The sequence below is a fragment of the Harpegnathos saltator genome, unplaced genomic scaffold (assembly GCF_003227715.2).
Source record: "Harpegnathos saltator strain DR-91 unplaced genomic scaffold, Hsal_v8.6 scaffold682, whole genome shotgun sequence".
NCBI lineage: Eukaryota > Metazoa > Arthropoda > Insecta > Hymenoptera > Formicidae > Harpegnathos > Harpegnathos saltator.
In genome coordinates this window covers 282,150-300,665 of record NW_020230518.1, presented here as the reverse complement: position 1 = coordinate 300,665, position 18,516 = coordinate 282,150, and the positions used below count along the sequence as shown (strand labels likewise).

At 48.4% G+C, this 18,516-nt stretch overlaps 1 protein-coding gene across 1 annotated transcript; it reads right to left on the bottom strand.

Moving 5' to 3' along the window:
- Positions 1 to 156: 156 nt before the first annotated feature.
- Positions 157 to 17,975, bottom strand: cact (NF-kappa-B inhibitor cactus). Its single transcript, XM_011153027.3, has 3 exons — positions 16,281 to 17,975; positions 11,186 to 11,538; positions 157 to 2,753 (listed from the first exon to the last, which is right to left on the bottom strand). The coding sequence occupies exons 1-3, from the start codon at positions 16,994 to 16,996 to the stop codon at positions 2,347 to 2,349; spliced, it is 1,476 nt and encodes a 491-aa protein (XP_011151329.1). The 5' UTR covers positions 16,997 to 17,975; the 3' UTR covers positions 157 to 2,346.
- Between the last annotated feature and the right edge of the window lie 541 nt (positions 17,976 to 18,516).

Sequence of the window (18,516 nt, the reverse complement as noted above, 5' to 3'; positions counted from 1 at the left end):
TATATCTTCTGTTTGCGATCCGGGAATTTCCAGATTTCCTCGTGAGAATGTGTCGGCCGATCGCGTCCGTGTGATTTCTTTTTATTTTTCCTTCGCGCGCCGTAAATAACGACGCCGTGGCCGGTGGGAGGAATAAAAGAAGCAGCAGACAGAGGCTCCGGGATTTTGCAACACGTTTTTTTATTAAAAATAATTATAGCCTTTATATATGTGTATAACAATAATGATATTCGCTGTTGTCGTTGTTAATAGTACACCATGAGAATGATATACGCGTTTGCGCTTGATTAATCTAACGGAAGATGATTATGTACACGAGGATGGGTGGCGCGAGGGGGGGAGAGGTGGTGGTGATGGTGACGTGGAGAGGTAGGAGACAAGGGGTGTGGCGGTTTTGGCGGGGATGCTGCGATGGAAGCAATTTCGTACTACTGCACAATGAACACTGATCCACCTAACATTCGATCGCCTCCTGGATCTCTCTTTGCGCTCTAACATATACACACGCACATACACGTGTACGTGTGTATACATGTATAAATACACAATGTGTGTACAATAAACTATAAGTCGCACGTGTAAGAATGTGTTTGATTACTTCGTCCCGCTGACGAGAGCTAACGAAATGTTGTGTGCCGTCCGACGTGGCGACTTCGCGTCCACAGTTACGAGCTACGGTTTGTAGAAGACAACAGTGACACTTCCCGCAAGTTCATTCGTGCACGCCGAACGCGGGTCGTCCTCTATATTTACACCGTAGAACACCGCGTTCCAGCCAATCATTCGCGAGCCATTCCGCACTCGCGCACGTCCGGCAACTCGGTGTGATTCGCGCGCTTCGGCCGAGTCGTTCTCTTCTCGCTCGAGGACCTCGTCAGGACCTAAGTAAGTTCAACAGGCTCGAATCTTCAGGCTATCATAGAAGAATGCAGGAAACAGTAGCGCGTGGGCATCTCGACGACGAGTCCCGCTGATGGGCATAGAATTCTAAGAGCAGTAACCATAAATTAACGACGAGAGGGAATCGCGAATCAAGCGGTAGAGCCCTCGCCCGAAGTAAGGAAGAGTCCTCTTCAATAAGTTGTGTCGACACCCGAGGGAGGTTCCCGCAGGTGCACATCGCAGAGGATCAACGCTCGCTCAGGGTCGTTCTCGCCCCTTTTCGCACTTGTACTACTTCAGCCTTTCCTCGACATCTGGGTATGTGTACACCTCGAGACTGGGACCGCCAGACGCGCAGCTGATACTAAGGGGAAACTATCAGGACACTCCTTGAATAATCGTCGATGTGTTCTCCAGGAGAGATACATCCCTCCAAAGTGCGTCTTCCTCCGGCTGGATTTCTCGGTCCCCAAGTCTGACGGTCCTTCGTTCGAAATTACGTTGCACGCCGCGAGAGGGAGCCTTAGGGGAAGGCATAGGTTGTCTCCTTTCAGTTACTTCGTATCTATCTGTCGTTGCTTCGTTCGTAGTCGAATATTCGTTAGTCGCGTGTATGTGAGTTCGTTTCTGAGATCTTCTACTCCCACGCACATTCACCGTCGATCGTTGATCGCTCGATCCGTCTTCTCCGCACGACTCGCTGCCGGTATTCGTTCGAGAGAAAGAAAAGAAGAAGAAGAAGAAGAAGAAGAGAACACGAGGAAGAATGAAGCGTACACAATAAATCCAGCATTGCGCAACAGTGGTAATACTTGTCAATTAAAGGCGCTCATTTATGCGCGCCTCGTGTATAACGCGTAAGGTGCATCGGAGCTGATCTCGCGGAGTCTCGTTTATCTTGCCGCGACCGGCCGCCTATTTTTAATCCATTCAGCATACGGAGAGATTGCATGTGCACATGTCGGACTCGAGATACAGCAACAGCGTGGTGCTGTCGAACTCTCATTATCGGCGCGAGCATGACTTATGGCTTCTTATCGAATTTCGTCCGCTTTAATCGGGCGCGCCTCTTCGCGTGCAAATTACTGGTAGTCGGGAATAATCGCACAGCTCTCTCCTTCTCCCTCTTTCTTTCTCGTGTTCTCGAGTCCGTTCACCCGAATCAAACGATTTTCTCTCCGTTATCGGATTATCGCCGAATTTCTTCTTCAGGACGCGACGAAATTTCGAAACGCTAACGCGTTCACCTCGGATGACTTCCGACTCGATGCGATGAGATATCTCACCCCGCCGGGGTCACGAGTGCAACGCGATGTGACTTCGTGAGCGCGATGCACTTCGAGATACGTCTTGGTGTGCGCATTTGTTGCATACGTTGTACATCATGTCTGCTCTTTCTCTCTTTCTCTGGTCCATCTGTCGTCCATCCGATGGGCCGGAAGAAGGACGTCCACCTCAGACACCTCAGACCTTGACCCCAACCGCGTTTTGCACGTTGACTATCGTAGGCAAGAAATTCGCCGCCGGCGACGACGCTGTTGCCTCCTCGTCCTCGCTCTCGGAGTCCGAGGACTCCGGCAGCGGCTGCGGTGACGCGCCGAGCCGCACCAGTTCCCGGGCGAGCTGGATGTCGTCGAAGCACAGGGCCAGCTGGTAGGCCGTCATGCCGGCGTACGTCTGCGCGTCCAGGCAAGGTCGGCATTCGTGCAGCAGGAAGCCGACCACCAGTCGGCACCCGCGTTCCACGGCGATGTGAAGGGCTGTCCTGCCCGCCAAGGCCTCCCTCGCCTCGAGATCAGCGCCGAGGCGCAGAAGAAGGCGCACCAGGTCCACCTGGCCGTTCGCCGCTGCCACGTGTAGACACATCTCGCCTGCAATCAGAAAAATCGTCACGCGATAAGCAAGGCTTATTATTATTATTGAATATTATTGTACATACAACATCGCAACGGACGTAAGGGGATATTGTACAAAAGCGACCAAGAGAAGAGCAACGGTGAGTTGCTGTAATATCCTGAAGTGAGTCTCTTCAAGGAGACAGACAGATACCGGTGAGATTGTCATGTTTGTCAGTCACACCTTCAGTGCTCGAAATGGGGATGTGTTAGTGCTAAAGGCAACGGCATCCATCGGTCTCCTGGAGTAAGCTTTACTCTGATATATCATGAATATTAAACCTGGTCCAAGGACAATAACAAAATACTATAAACGAGGAGGTGGGCAGTAGACAGGAGATGAAAAGGCAGACACTCGACGCTTCTTCACCGTTAGAAGATTTCACGACGTTGCCTCGACGCGATCAGAGTTTTCTCTCTCTCTCTCTCTCTCTCTCTCTGTCTCTCGTGTCGAATTCACCTCAAGTTTTCCGTCATCTGATGGCGGGGAGAGGCTCCGCAGGGAGGAAGCTGTACATGTACGTCGGAATGATGCGCGTAGTCACATGCCTCGACGTGAGATATAGATAGAACTAGGAAGACGCGGTGAATCATTGTCGTCGGAGGTTTGGCCGGCGTCCCGCGGTCCAAACTAGGCTCGCGCCGATCAAAAGTAACTGCTAAAATTAACCGCGCCGCATTAGCAGCAACGGCAGCGGTGGCGGTCGCATTGGCGGAATTTCGCCGATCCGCGAGTCGTCATAACGCGGTGCATCACCTATGCGAGTCTCACCGTGTCACCAGGTCAATTAATTCGTCGCGTTTTCCTCGAATCTTCCCCCTCGCCTTCCCCCCTCTGCTTTTTCTCCGTCTGTCTGGCCGGCTTTGTTCCCGATAGCCCGTCGCGTGACGCCGAGGACAGAAAGCGTGATACGAGGGCAGTCGAGGAGACGGGATCGATAGAGCGTGGAATTCGACGTCACCGTCCACCATGGCCGAAATCGTTGCTCGAGGAGGATCGATTTTGAGTAAGGGTGAAAGTCCGACGAAAGCCACTGACGTCGACGCCGCTGTGGGGTTTCCCGACGCGAGCCGAGGCGACGCGAGAATATCCCGGCACGCAAATAGTCCTACCGGGTATTTTTAAGTATCAAAAACATCTGTGCCCGCGCTCCTCCTCGGTCTCTCGCGGCGCGACGCGACGCGACGCGACGCGTCGCGTCGCGTCGCGTCGCGTCGTGATGTAACGCACGCACGCACTCGAGACGCACCGAGGAATGTCATCCGTTGCACATGTGAAACATTCCTCGAGGTTATCCTTGTGCGAACCGTTGTCCTTAGATGGACTCGACTCGTTGAATGTGTTGCCTGAACGTCTTGGGAAGCGGAAATTCACTCGGGGCGACCGAAGAGCGGCGGTATTTTCTCGTGCTCGAAGCGCTCTCTGAGGAAAAAGTATTAGTACGGCGAAAGAACTCCAATCAGCAGGGCAGTATTTTTCAAGGGTTTGCTACAGTGTTAATTTATAGCGGCAAAATGTTACACGCACAGGTTGATGTGCGATCATGGTGACCCCATGTTTTTTCGTCTGCAGGGTCAGTTATGGTTTTGGAAAGCTGGTAGCTTTTGTGGAATGGTAGTCTCTTAATATAGGTAATTTGATGAAACATTTAACGGGTTTTTAATCCTTGAGCATTGGTAAAACTCTGGATTAAGAAGGAAGCGCAAGCGTTACCTCCCCCCCTCCATGTTCCTCATGGTCGCTATGTTGGGCCCATAACTGTCCATTTGTAAACAGAGCAACCTGCGTATCTGATGCAATTGGAAGTCACTCAGAAACGTTCTCATTTTAATTCTAACATTGCAATTAACGTTAAATAAGAGATTCTTGAAGTTATGGGATATCATATCGAGTTGAGAAATGCAGACCATCTTGGAGCGTGACATCAACATTTCGTTAAAATAAGATTATTATCATAATATGACTTTTTCTATTTGTCTCATGGATGTCTAAAATGTTTTTTTACAAGGAAATAGCTTTACAAATATATTATTTTGTTTGCTTGCTTGCGCTTCTTTCTTAATCTAGGGCTTTAAGTATCAGGATGGGTGAAAATTCACTTGATAATACTTTCTGACTGTTGCCACTAGATAGCAGTGCATTACACAACGGTGTCCTGTCAGGATTTATGATGTTCATAAATATTTATAGTTTTAGGTGATATAAACTTAAAAAAAGAGTAATAGAAAAAGCGATAGATATGAGTATATTGAACTTTGAACCCTGAATCTTGAACCTATCGCTAAGCACAATAGCCGTCATATAATTGTAGATTAGATCATTCTGAACAAAAAAGTCCTTTACCATTTTGCAAACAAGTACTGAAACCAAATTTTCAAGTTATCGATTAAAAGAGCCTCTAGATGTGGTCATTTTTAGTCACTAATAACTTAATAACTATTACGATTTGCAAAATGGTACTTGACTTTTCTTCTCAGTTTGGTCTGATTAATCTTAATTAATCAGAGTCCAGTCTGTCTTCGACAAAATATCCACTCTTGCAATTTCCACTGGAAACTCATTCGAATTCGCTCGAGTGAAATTTTCACTGAAAAATCAGCCGGACTCGAGAGCCTCACGGAACTTTAGTAAGTGAGGAAAACCTGAGAGAATTCATCAGTGTCGGCTGGTAGATCGAATCGCTGGCTACTTCCGTTCGTTACACACGGCGTGATCGGCCTGGTGCGCGACGTACACGTCGCATGACGCAAAGACCTCCTTTGCATATCGAATGTGACACACATGAGGCTGCTCACGTGCCGGAGTGCTCTCTTCGAGGCGAGAGAACTCTCCCCGTGCGCTTTCAATGCGTGCGACGGTCGCGGAGCGCAGACGACGCCGGATTCAAGGCGAAGTGATCGTCCGCCAGCGACGGGGACGACGCAAACTTAACGCAGCTAATTGAGACATAATTGCGCGCAGTCTCCGACGACGCGGCTGGGAGATTACTTTCCCAGAAACGGTCGGCTTCGAGTCCAGCCGATATCAACAATGACTCGGATCTTCGTCGCCGGATCCGTCTACGTGTTTTCCCAGCCTTCGTCTCAGATATCGCTCGCGTTTTCAAGCGATGTTTTTACAAGAAGTATCGAGAACGAGAGGATTTTATGCTCTCGCGCGATGTTTCGATTGGATGCACTGATTGTCCTGATCGACCGGCTCTCATTTCAGCTTAACGTTCCGCTTAGTGCCTTAAGGAGAATTCACACCTTGACAGAAAAGCAGAAAGGCAGTTTCCAGTCAGAAGTCACGCTGATAGTCTGTCTCTCTCTCTTTTGCCTGCTGCTTTTCTGCCAAGGTGTGAATCCGGCTTAAGAGCAGATTCACATCCAGGCAGAAAATGAGAAAGCAGAACAGCAGAAGTCAAGAGAGTGACAAAGAGAGAGAGAGAGAGACAGACTACCGACGCTATTTGTGATTGGCTGCTGCCTTTTTGCTCTTCTGCCCAGGTGTGAATGCGCCCTTAGGGCGCAAATGGTGCTGACAGTCTCTCTCTTGCGAGTTTTTCTCTCTGTCACTCTCTTGGCTGCTGCCTTCCTGCTTTCTATTTTTCTGCCCAGGTGTGAATGCGCTTTAAGGAAAGATCCACACCTGGGCAGAAAAGTAGAAAGCAGAAAGGTAGCAACCAATTAGAAGTCGCGCTGATAGTCTGTCCTTCTCTTCTGTCTCTCTTTCAAGAGAGAGAGAGAGAGAGAGAGAGAGAGACTACCAGTGCCACTTCTAATTGGCTGCTGCCTTTCCGCTTTTTTGCCGAGGTGTGAATCCGATCTAAGGATCGCTTCGCTTCTCTCCGTTTTCTCGACATTGAACGCTCCATGAGAGCTGCGCGGGCCAAGAGATCGTTTGGGTTTGGTATTGGCCAACGAATGTTCTGCTATCCCGATCCCTTTGAGGTCTCTCATAGTCTGATCCTCTGAGAGAGGATCGACTAGATAATTCTCTACGTTGCTCGTAACTTTCCTTTCAGCGTTCGTCTTGCGAGTCTCTCAGTCGAACGCGGTGTTTCCAAGCGCAACGTCTGTCCATTATTGCTTCCAGAGGGGGAATGTTGTGTGTGATTTCCCGTTTACTCGATAATAGCAACCATCATTGTTCAATGCCGAGGAGCGAAAGCTCAATTTGCGACGACACAATGCGGACTTGAGAGCGCGATTATCTCGAGTGAATCAGTGACTTCTCGCGGCCGCGGAAGCGATACTGCGGAATTATTTCGTTACTCATCGATCCGTCATGTAATTCGCGGCGAGTTATCTAACGAGCGAGGCGCGTCTTCTCTCTCGGGACTTTGCTCCGTCGCGTGTCGCCGGGCTCCCCGTTTCAGGTTCCTTTCTTCTTTTTTCAGCGTCGATTATTAATCGCTCGCGATCTGGAACGATCCGGTCGGTTACGCCATACGCTCTAACCGCGTGCGTGCCTGCGTGCGTGCGTGCGTGCGTTATCCGTGCTCGGCGACACGCGCCGGTCGCCGTCGCGGCCGAGCTTGCGGCGGAATACACGCCGATGACGCTATGCGGGATTTCCAAGACTTTTAAAAAGTCCGCGAACATTTTGCGACGAACGACCGCCGAAGCAATTCTCCACGTTCTCTCCACCGCAGCCTCCGCGGAGCTTGGAGGGAGAACAGGCGCGCACACGTAGAAGGGGTCTAGCGCTTCCGGGCCCCTCTCGCTACTCCTGATACAACAGCGTGGTAATTAGTATCTTATTAAAACCAAATGAGCCTGTTTGAAACTAAATAAATTCGGAAAATGCTAAATGTCCGCTAAAGTTCGAATTTTAACGTTCGGGGAGCGTCGGGGATGATAAAAAGAAAAAAAAAGAAAATGAGCGAAGGAAGTTGATCAAAATTCAGCAGATGGCAATTCTCTCGTCGCGAGTTTCAGGACTGTTAAGCCCGTATCAGACTATGGTTTGGGATTGAGATTGAATTGGAAATTTGATCACAACTGGGAAAAAGAAAATAATCTCAAATATAGTAAACTTAGCTTTGATTGGTTAAATTTCAATCCAATACTCAATCCCAATCCATAGTCTGATACGGGCTTAAAAGAAAGGAGGTTAGAGTTAACAAGTGAATTCTAAAAACGATTTGACAGAAGACGAAAATTTGAGCGATTTTCGCGGCATTCCTCGTCGTTGTTGCGGTTATGCCTTCTCCTGCGAAATTGCGAAAGCGCGCGCCATTGGGACACAGACAATGAAAAAGACCCGGTAAATCCTGACGCGAGGTCGGAGAGAGGGAGAGAAGAGAGCGAGAGGCCGACGACGGGAAAGCCTCGTGACTAAACTGCGGTCTCGGAGGTGCTTTCAGGAAAGCTATATTTTCTCCGAAACGTCTGTGTCCGCGGGTGAGAACGCCTCAGCACCACCCTTTGTGGCGCACGGTGGCTTTACCGGAAAGTAGAAAGAGCGAAAATATTACGATTAAAGTGCGACGATCGATCACTCGACAGTCGAGTATCGGAAGCGAGTTTTCTCGAAATCGATCGAAACGCGCGAGCGTTCGAATTGGCATCTTCGAGATAATAAACGGGTGAACTTTCGCGATGATGGACGTGCGTTATCTCGAAAAAAATATATCAGAATTAAAAATTTCGATATATTAAAAATTAAAATATTTTGCGAAGAGTCATAATATATCGAAATCCGACTGCCAACACAATCTATTGAAATATTCGTGCAATTTTACCGAAAAAATGGAATCGTAGAGTCGGGTATATTAGAATCTGCACATTTGAGCACAGCAAGATCGTACTCGAACGAATAGATTATTATTATTAAATATAATAACTAATATATAGGGTGTCCTATTTTAAATGAGCCAGGCAAAAATTTTCAAAAATATGAAAGATACTAAAAGACGTTTCAGACAAAAGTTGTATGGTTTCAAAGAGGATTAATTTGATGATTTTGAAATTTCCAAAGGTCGATAAGTTAAGAAAAATTAGAGAACTATTGTAACAATATATTCTTAAGATTAAATAAAGTAAAAATGTTTAGTACTATTTCTTCTTTCCACAAATAGTTAGAGAGATATTGGAAATGTTGAAAAAGTTACGTTTTCCTTAAATATCTCAAAAAATATGAATAAAAAAATACGAATAAAAAAATGTTTCAGACAAAAGTTGTTCAAATTAATTGGTAGAAAAAGATGTAATAAAAAATTGGAAATTCCGTTTAAGGAAAGCAATGATCAGTGAATATCTCAAAAGTGGCGCCATCTGTAAACAAAATGATATAGTTGTTTTATGTCCCCATACAATTTTTGTCTGAAACGTTTCTCAGTATCTCTCATATTTCTCCAGATTTTTGTCCGGCTCGTTTAAAATGGGCCCTCTGTATATTTTAAGTATAACAATGAAGTATGTTATCATTTTATTATTATTTTATTAAGTACACGGAAAAGAATATTCTCTGCACACAAGAAAGGAAAGAGATATACCGCATTTTATCACTTGAGCAGAGGTGATATCAGAAAAAAAATTACATATTCTTTTGTAGGAAGGTTGATTAATTTGATTCTTGACGTGTTAATCGATATATCGGGAAACCGATGCTACCAGAGAATTGACCAATGTAACATACTTAATCATAGATGCTAATGCACCTGTGCAATTCTGTGTATTTTCGGTTTTTCCTCGGGACAATTATATACACCGGGGAAGTTTTATTTCATGATATATTAAGATTTATAACTTGGGAAAGTCACACCGCTTTCCGAGCTTCGAGACTCGGATTCTTTAAGGCGATTAATGTCCATCTCCGCGGCGGGACGTGAAACACCAGTGACTCGTCTACGTCTAATCGCACATCGCGATTCATTCCCATGTCAAAGTAATTCCAAAAAGATTTATCGTCACTTAATGACGCGGCGACGAGGAGCGACATTCCGACGTGTACTCCGAAGTCGCGCTCTTATCAGCACTTACTCATGGAGTTTTTGCGCGGGGCCGCGTTACGCTTTATCTGCGCGGATTTTCGTCACGGTAACGCAGGGATTCCCCGGCGCACATAGACATAGCGACATGGACGGGGATTTGCCGATGGGCAGATCTCAAATCGTATCAAATCGTATCGGCGCAGGCGATCGCGTATCGTTATCGGCTTCGTGAAAATCGGATAAACAGCTTGCGGCGGATCGCGTTAATGCGCGGCTCTCGTGATTCGTCATGCGCGAAATCTGGGTGCTCCCGAGAGGCGACGCGTCCGTCTCTCACGCAAATATGCAAATCGCCCGCTCTTCATCTTCGCCCTCCTCCTCCCTCTCCTCCTCTTCGACCTCGCGTCCCAGCGACAACACGACGGAGTCGCGAAAGTGTGGGAACCTCCCGAGATCCAACGGCCGTAAAGCTGTTCGATGCTGCGAATTCGACTCGTCTTTCTCGATTAAATTAACATATTCCCTCGTCGGGGATATATACTCCCCTCCCTCCGTCCGATGCGCGATGGGACTTCCACGCGCGCGCGCGTGAAAACATATGACCCTCGATGAAATCATAGGAAACCCGTACAGGCTCCTCCACGTGTTCACGGCCGTGGTATGATCGTCCTCGCGTATGACTTGTTCTATACACGGTAAAAGCAGTTAGGATTTCCCGCGCCTCCTCGGCCGCGCCGTTCTTTGTGCGTCTCTCGCCGCGCGCCTCACGGACACGGACGCGTGTCTTTCTTCGCGTTAGTGGCGATTAGCGCGCACTTAATCGCCGTCGTTAACTTGAACGTGTCGCAAACTTCTAAATAATTACCCGTGACCGCGAGGAAAATCGAAATGCGGCTTTGTACGTCGCCGACATTTACGGAGAAGGATTGAGTCAACGTGACAATGGACGAGCCAAACGCGTTTTCGTCGCCGAATTCGCCTCGCACTTGGTCTGAAGACTGAAATTCAGAAATTCAGGTTCTTTGGATCCCACAATCGTAATATAAAAAAGGGCCAACTAATATAACATATATTTTGAAATCAGACTATCCATCAATCTTCATTGTCCGAAAATTTCATTAATTAAAATTATTAAAATTAATTTTATTTGTCCATTTTTCGGTCGTACTCGGACCTTTTTCGAAAAGGAGTCGAAACATTTTTACAATTGAGATTGAAAATTATCCCGACTATTGTATGGAGCGAATTTTATTTCTTTAAAAGCTTTAAAATCCCACACAGGCTCTTATAGGTCGCCGTACTTATAGGTCTCCTTCGTCTCCCTCGCGACTCCGAGTGACAACATTTCCACTCTGTCGCCTCGAGTGAAAATATCGTCACTCCTCCCTCGTCTCCTCGACGTCCTTCCCGTGGAAAGAATTAGAGAGCGGATCGGGTTTTCGCAGACGCAGGTGCGGCGAGGGCCGCTGGCGCTTAACGAGCACTCACCGCTGTAATTGCGCTGCTCCAGGTTCTGAGGTAAGGCTGGCACCTTCTGACCAGGCATCAGCTCGTTCCTCTCCATCGGCGACAAGGGATCCGTGAGCGCCTTGGCGCAGGCGAGATCGCCGCTGGCGCAGGCAAGATGGAGGGCCGTGTTGCCGCGGAAATTCCGTAAGGATAGGTCCGCACCGGCCAGGATCAGGCGGCGCACGATCGTCGGCTGATGCGTGAGCACCGCCAGGTGCAGGGGCGACTGGCAGTCGTCGTTCAGGGTGTTCAGCAGGCAGGGGTGCGGCGCCATCTTGATGAGGCTGAAGGTGGCCTCCACGAAGCCCTGCACGATCGCGATGTGCAGTTGCCTGTGAGACAGATGAAGATGCGTAAGGATGCGTAAGGATCAGAGACGAGGCGAGAGACGCACGCCACGATTCGCGTCAATTTCAGGCGCAACAATGACAACGATCGGGAAAGCTTGTTAAACCCAGCGACGACTTCTCGAGGCCGTATCGAAGTTACAGAACGAGAGAATCGCCAGCCATCGCGCGTCGCGTTTATTAATAGATAGGAACGAGCGACCGACGTCGTTCACCTATTGACCTTCCTTCTTGATATCGTGGTAAAACTGTCGTTTCACTCGGCGTCTGTTGACAGACGGGATCGGTGACGTTAAAGCATGCAATCGACATATCGTGTCACATGGAAACGTACTATCTCGACTCCCTTAATCGGCGCATCACCGCTCTTTGTTACGCAACTGCGCATAATTGCCTGTGGCGGGCCGATAAGCGATGCGGTTTCGCAACAATCAAATTCCCGAATCATCTCAGGGTTTAACGTTTCGTCACGGAGCGTGCCGCGTTCTATATTTGATTCCATTGATTCGCCGCGGAGCTTCGCTGCGGGATTGTCGTCGCGTGACAAGCGTTGTCGTGAGCGCGAGTCTCTCTCCTCCTCGGGAAGTGTGCACGATAACGCCGGGGTTTTCTCCAAGTTCCGATTACTCGAGGAAGCCTCTTGAGCACCGATGGGAAACGAGTGTCGAGCGTTTCCGCCGCGATGCGGCGCATCGCGTTGAATTTTTCCTTGGAGTCGAGCCGCGGCGAGTGAACGACTCGTCTCTCTCATGAAAAATTCCAACGCGCGCGCTCGCGCATCACTGCGCACGATTTACCGTTTCTGTTTCGCTGAATTCACCAAAGATGATCCTTATCAAGGATGAAACTTGTTTCATTGAGTCGGTCAACGAGCTCCGCCGAGCGCCACACGTCGAACACACGCATGCACGCGTGTATGTGTGTGTGTGTGTGTGCGTATCATAACCCACGCTATTTACGCGAGAGGATCAATGTCGATGTGACGCATAATGATATTCGCTTGAATCAACGTGTCGCTCGTGTCGCGCTCGTGCAAAAAAAAAAAAAACAGAGGAGAGAAAAAAGGTGCAACTCGCGATAATGAGACGAGATTAGAAATGACTATGCCTCGCCGGGATCTGCATTCGTCCCGACATTTCGCACGATGAATTCCCAAGACTCGACGAGCCGGATAAATTGATAAGTGGTTTCCAACTGCGCAGAGAGAAGCGAGACCCTCGTTATGTTTCCATCATCGTGTCGCGAAACGAGAGACATCGTGTCGAGATTTGTCGAGACGAAACCGAAGAAATCCCACGGATTTCGTCGCGCCGTTCGCGCTGGTCTCCCCCGCCGTCTCAAGATCGACTCGGTAGCGCTGAATCTTCGAAATTATTCTCTTTTGAATACTGAATTATTCATTTCTGGATACATTCTCCAGAGCTTGCACAGAGTGAGCCAAGTTTCCATCACCACTTTGTGAATATTTTGAAATGTGTAGTAGTAGCGGATAATAGCGGAAAAATTCCAGCGTCCAACAGAAATTACGCGATAGATCGGGGGAAAAAATATTTAGAGAGTAAGAAATATTCGGCGAATGAGAAATATATTAATAATATATCTGCTTGTATCAATATACAATTTTTTTGCATTGAGAAAAATTTTTTTCAAACGAGAAAGTATACATTTCTCTAAAATTGTGGCCTGTTGTGAAAAGAGAAGCGATTGTTTACTCGAATTTAAACGAAGGATTTAGATTTAAGTAAATATAGCGGGGGAGGGGGTGTTATGATATCCGACCGAATGAATATTTTTATGTTATTAAATTCCTCGGATACTTTTTCTTTCGATACATGGAGACGATCATCAAGCGTCAGCGGTGACGCTTTCCTTTCGGTCATCATTATTTCACCGAAAGAAGCCCCACTGGCAAGATATTCAAGATGCAGATCGTAGTTAATGCCTGTCTCTGATGAATATTCATGGTCCTTCGGAATATTTAATCACGATAATTTCGATCAGACGACGTCCGTTCGCTCGCCACGTGGACGTCCCGCGAACGTAATTTCCATTTCCTCGTTCGAATTATACCGTCCACCTCTAATTAAACATCAGCTGAGTGAGCTAAAGTTTCGGATGGATCTCTCAAGGATGTCGTGACCGATGCGGTTTTAGAAAATCGTCGGACGACAGAAAACAATGGAGACTAATCGGTGGAACCGAGGAAAAGCAGTTTTCCAGCAGTCGTCCATCTCTCTATCGCGAAATCCATCAAAACTTTCGCACTCGCCTAAAGTACGTCACGTGGCAATTAGCAGTCGCGTCCATATGCCGCACGTACGGCCAACATTCCGACCCTGGACCCGTTGATCGCGTGATCGCATGAGAACGTTGCCAACGAGCGCACACGCACACACACACACACACATACCGTCACAATCGCATCATCAGCACGAGTTAACGGACTGGCGACTTATCGCGACTTGTCCTGCAACTTCCTAGCGACGCATATGTCATTGTCGTACGTCACGTCGCGCAAGTATATCATACCGGCGCACCGCATGTCCTGCACGGCTCGTGACCTGAATTTTAACCCCTTGACTGCTTTGGACGCTATATGGCGCGGAGAAAAAAATGGCCAAGTCTGCAACGGGCGCATCGTCCGAAATAATGGATTTAATAAATTCCGATTTCCACGGAACTTGTTATCCTAAGATCTTCGAGGTCGCTGAATCCGAATATGATATTAGAATTTCAAGATTCAAAATGGCGGACCCAATATAGCGGACAGTGATATGAAAAAGGTTACAGAAGTTCATGAAACTCGGTTTGTAAATCGCAGGTATGCCACTATTTGGCTGAATATCCATATTTTCATTAATAAATGGGTAAATACTTGGAATAAAAGTAAAATCTCCTTTCCAATTCGGACCTTTTACAAGATTATATCAACGAACAGATAGTGAGATATCTTCGATCTCGTCATAAGAATCAGCATCATGATTTTCAATATCATCAGAAGACAATGTGTTGTTCTCGTTCTTTTCATCCTCGGCATTATTTTCCTCGACTAACCAGTTATCATTATCATCGCTTGAGAAGGAATCTATTGAACTTACTGAACTATCTTTTGATTCAGAACTGCCTGCTATTTCATAATAATTTTTCTTCTATTGAGTCTGGGAGATGACATTCTCTCTCTCTCTCTCTCTCTCTCTCTCTCTCTCTCTCTCTCTCTCTCTCTCTCTCTCTCTCTCTCTCGTGTTCATCTTATACAACTTCTATTGAAATAAGGTGAATCTATTTGAAAGTTTACCTGAAGTAAGACTCAAGAAAAAACAATTGATAACGGAAAAATTAAAATTATTTTTTTTGTCAAAAACTATATTAGCTCACACTAAAATACGTTTTATTTAGAAATTATGAAGAAAGCAAATGATAAGAATTGGTCTGGTGATCATCTCAATACACACACGAACTGATTCGAGATCATCCGGGTTACTTTATGTCGTTGCACTTTTGGCACAGAAGGTATTTTATCTCTGACAGTCAAGGGGTTACACAGCTCGCAGGACTCCGTAGAGTCGACGCTTGGGACGGTACAATTTTTTATCATATCATTTTTTTCTATCAATTTAAATTAACTTGAATTGTTGAATCGAGTTGAATTCAAACGAACGACTTTTGTTTGAAACATTTTTTTACCTGTCTAATGTTTTTTTGAGATCTTTGAGGAAAACTCGATGACTTCTTCAACATTTAACTCACTAGTTATTAGTCAGAAGGAAAAGTGATACTAGACTTTTTTACTCTATTTGGTCTCAAGAATATATTGTTACAATGGCGCTCTGACTTTTGTTAATTTAATAATTTCGAAATTTCCAAAGGCCGATGAGTTAGCAAAAGTTAGGACGCTATTGTAACGATATATTCTTGAAGCTAAATGAAGTAAAAGAGTTTAGTATTTTTTCTTTCGAACAAATAGCGAAATATCGCAAGTTAAATATTGAAAGAGTTTTCCTTAAACATCTCAAAAAATATTAGGCAAATAAAAAAGTGTTTCAGACAAAAGTTGTCCAAATTAATTGGTAAAAAAAAAATGATATAATAAAAAATTGAGGTTTCCGCTTAAGAAGAGTAAGGATCAGTGAATATGAGCGAATCACTGCGGAGTGTCCGAATGGTCCTTAAAGTTCACAAGTGTAGCGAGTCTTTAGTCTTCCGCTTCAAGTTTAAAATCAATCCATTCTCGGTCAAAAGCGATTCCCGCTGCGGTCGTGCCCTTAAGCTTCCAGCGAGAAGTTCTCCGGACTCCGGAGGACTGCGTGGAAGACGTGTTTCGCCGAAAATGACAGTAATTAAAGCAAACGGCTAAAGGCTTACGAAAACACTCATCATAGATCAGGTCTGAGAGTTTACGTGACAATAGGCGAGCCGAGCGCGTCTGGTCTGGAGACGGAATTTCCAGTTCCCACGAGCCAAGTTGGCTCCCAACGAGCGGAAATTCTGCCCCCTTCTGAACCGCGTTCGATCTGGCCAATCTTGTTCCCTGTGCATGAATACCAGAGTACGTAACCACACATCTAGCCTAAGCGTCAGGTTCACCTTCAGATGCCAGAATGAAACGGAGCGTTTACGGAGAGAAACAAGCTTGAAGCACACGATTGCTGAACACATCGCGGACCACCTGACCATGAAGAATACCGTCGCCAAGGTGACAAAATCAAATTACGCGAAGGAGCACTCACGTGTCCCCGTCGTCGTCCTGTGTGTAGTAGAGCTCCCAGGGCTCCTCGCTGCTGATGGCGCGTCGCTCCGACGCGACGACGTTGTCGTTGCCATCGTAGCTGCAGTCCTGCAGCTGCTGCGGCTCGACGTCGACGTCGCTGCGGATGTCATAGTCCGACGACGGGTCTGCTCGCACGGGCGTCAGCTCGATGTTGGCTTCGAGCTTGGACTTGGCCTGGTCGAGCGCTGAACGGCTGCCGGTCAACGGGTTCAGGGCGACCTGCTTGAGGGAGAGCTGGCTGAGGCTCTCGCTGAGGCCGAGATCCACCACGAGGCCGCTGTCGACTCTCATTGGCTCGGCGATCGTAGTCGCGGCCGAAGACGACGACGACGACACCGTCGTCGTTATCGCCGGCGCCGGTGTCGCACCTGCTCGCCGCCCCCGCTGCTGCTGCTCTCTCTCCTCGCTCTCTCTCCCCTCCTCGCCGCAGTCGCCCCGCGAGAGCAGCTGCAACCCTGAGTCGCAAATTTCGCCGCTGGTTTGCAGGTTGCCGCTCGACAAGAACCCGGAGTCGATGTTACCGCTACTTGCCGTCCCCGTCGTCGTCGTCGTTGTCAATTTGTCGTTGTTACCGTTGCCGTCGCGCCGCCACCGCTTCTCGTCCTCCCTGGTCGCCGGCGCCGGAGCGTACTCTTCCTCCATCTGCTGAGTGCTCCGCTTCGAGGGATGCCACATCTTTTCCCGCCGGGTGCTCGATGATAACGTCGCTGTCCTCGTCCCGGTCACTGCTCTCGTTTCTCCTCGTCTTCCCACGAGCCGACAGCTGCGAAAGTCGCTGCACGGCGCGCGCTCGAGAGTGCGATTTAACGCTGGATGTCCGGGATGCTCGTACGACCACTCGCTTTCCCCCCCTCTCTCTCTCTCTCTCTTTCTTTCTCTCTGCTTTCCTCTGCTATATCGTCCGCCACTTCCGACCTCACGTTTGTATCTTCTTCACGCTCGCGCTACTTCTCGCACTTCCGTCGCCTTCTTCGCGTTCACGTCGATCGATCCCTCGCCGATGACTCTCGCGTCGTTATGTGCGCTTTCGTCGTGACGTATACTCGATTGTCCGCCGTCAGGCGACTCTCAGATGCACGCCGACTATTCGGATGCGCACAGAGTCGGGTCACGAGCGCGTCGTCTGGCTGCGGACGTTGTCTCTCCCCGTCCGTCTCTCCGTTCGCTTTAACGACGCGTATATCCGCCCGTCGCGAGTCGCTCTTTCTCCGTCGCGGAACAGCTGTGCCGGACTCTCTCCCCTTCTCTCTCTCTCTCTCTCTCTCTTTGTCTCCGCTTGCCTATTTGCCTCCGTAGTCTTTCCTCGCCGCCGCTCTTCGCGCGAGCCTCGCTCTCCTTCTAGCGCTTCTACTCGTTCACTGCACCGCGCGAAGGACCAGGAGAAGGAAGCGGGCCAGCAGCGCGATCCGCCGCTCGGAGCTTGGCGGAACGGAAGATGACTTCGTTTGTCGCGCGTGACACAACGCTCGCGCTGACGTTCGCGGCGTGTTTTTGCGCGTACGTCGAGGTGCGTTGCTGGACGTACGCGAGCGCGCGCGAACTCTCACCACTCTCGTATCTCAGGACGAACTGAGACGAACGGCGGACGGCGCTCGAGCGAATGGTGAGGCGCGCCGCGGTGCGCATGCGCAGGCGGGATTTCTCGCCGTCGCGCGGCGGTTCTTACGAGCAATCACGTATACGCGCGCGAGCGCGTGCACACACGCGCGCGTGCACGAGAGCGCGGCCACAGGCAAAAGTGGGAAAACCCATCGACCTCGGGCAGGGCCAGCCGACTACATATGTAGTCATGCGACTGCATACGGCTGTAACTGATATACGACGATATGTCGGCGACGCGTTGTTGCACAGATAAGGCGATTCCGAGGTCGCGGAGGAAGCCTCCTGGCTCAGCCGGGCGCGCGAGTATGTCGATCTCGGACTGTTCGGTGGATCACGATCGAAGGATCAAGACGATATATATCCCGGGAGATCAGATACGGTTGGACGTTCAAACGTCCGCAGCGGAGACATACCCAGTGGTGAAAATGTTCGCTACGCGCGCGCGCGAGTTGTTTTGCTTGTCCTCCCTCTCTCTCCTTCGTTCTCCTTCGTTTGTCTTCGTGTGTCCTCTGGATTTTCCTTGAGTATCGGCCAAAATCTCTTGGATCTTGAATTTTCCGTAGATCTGTGTCTCTTATCTCGCGCAGGACCTC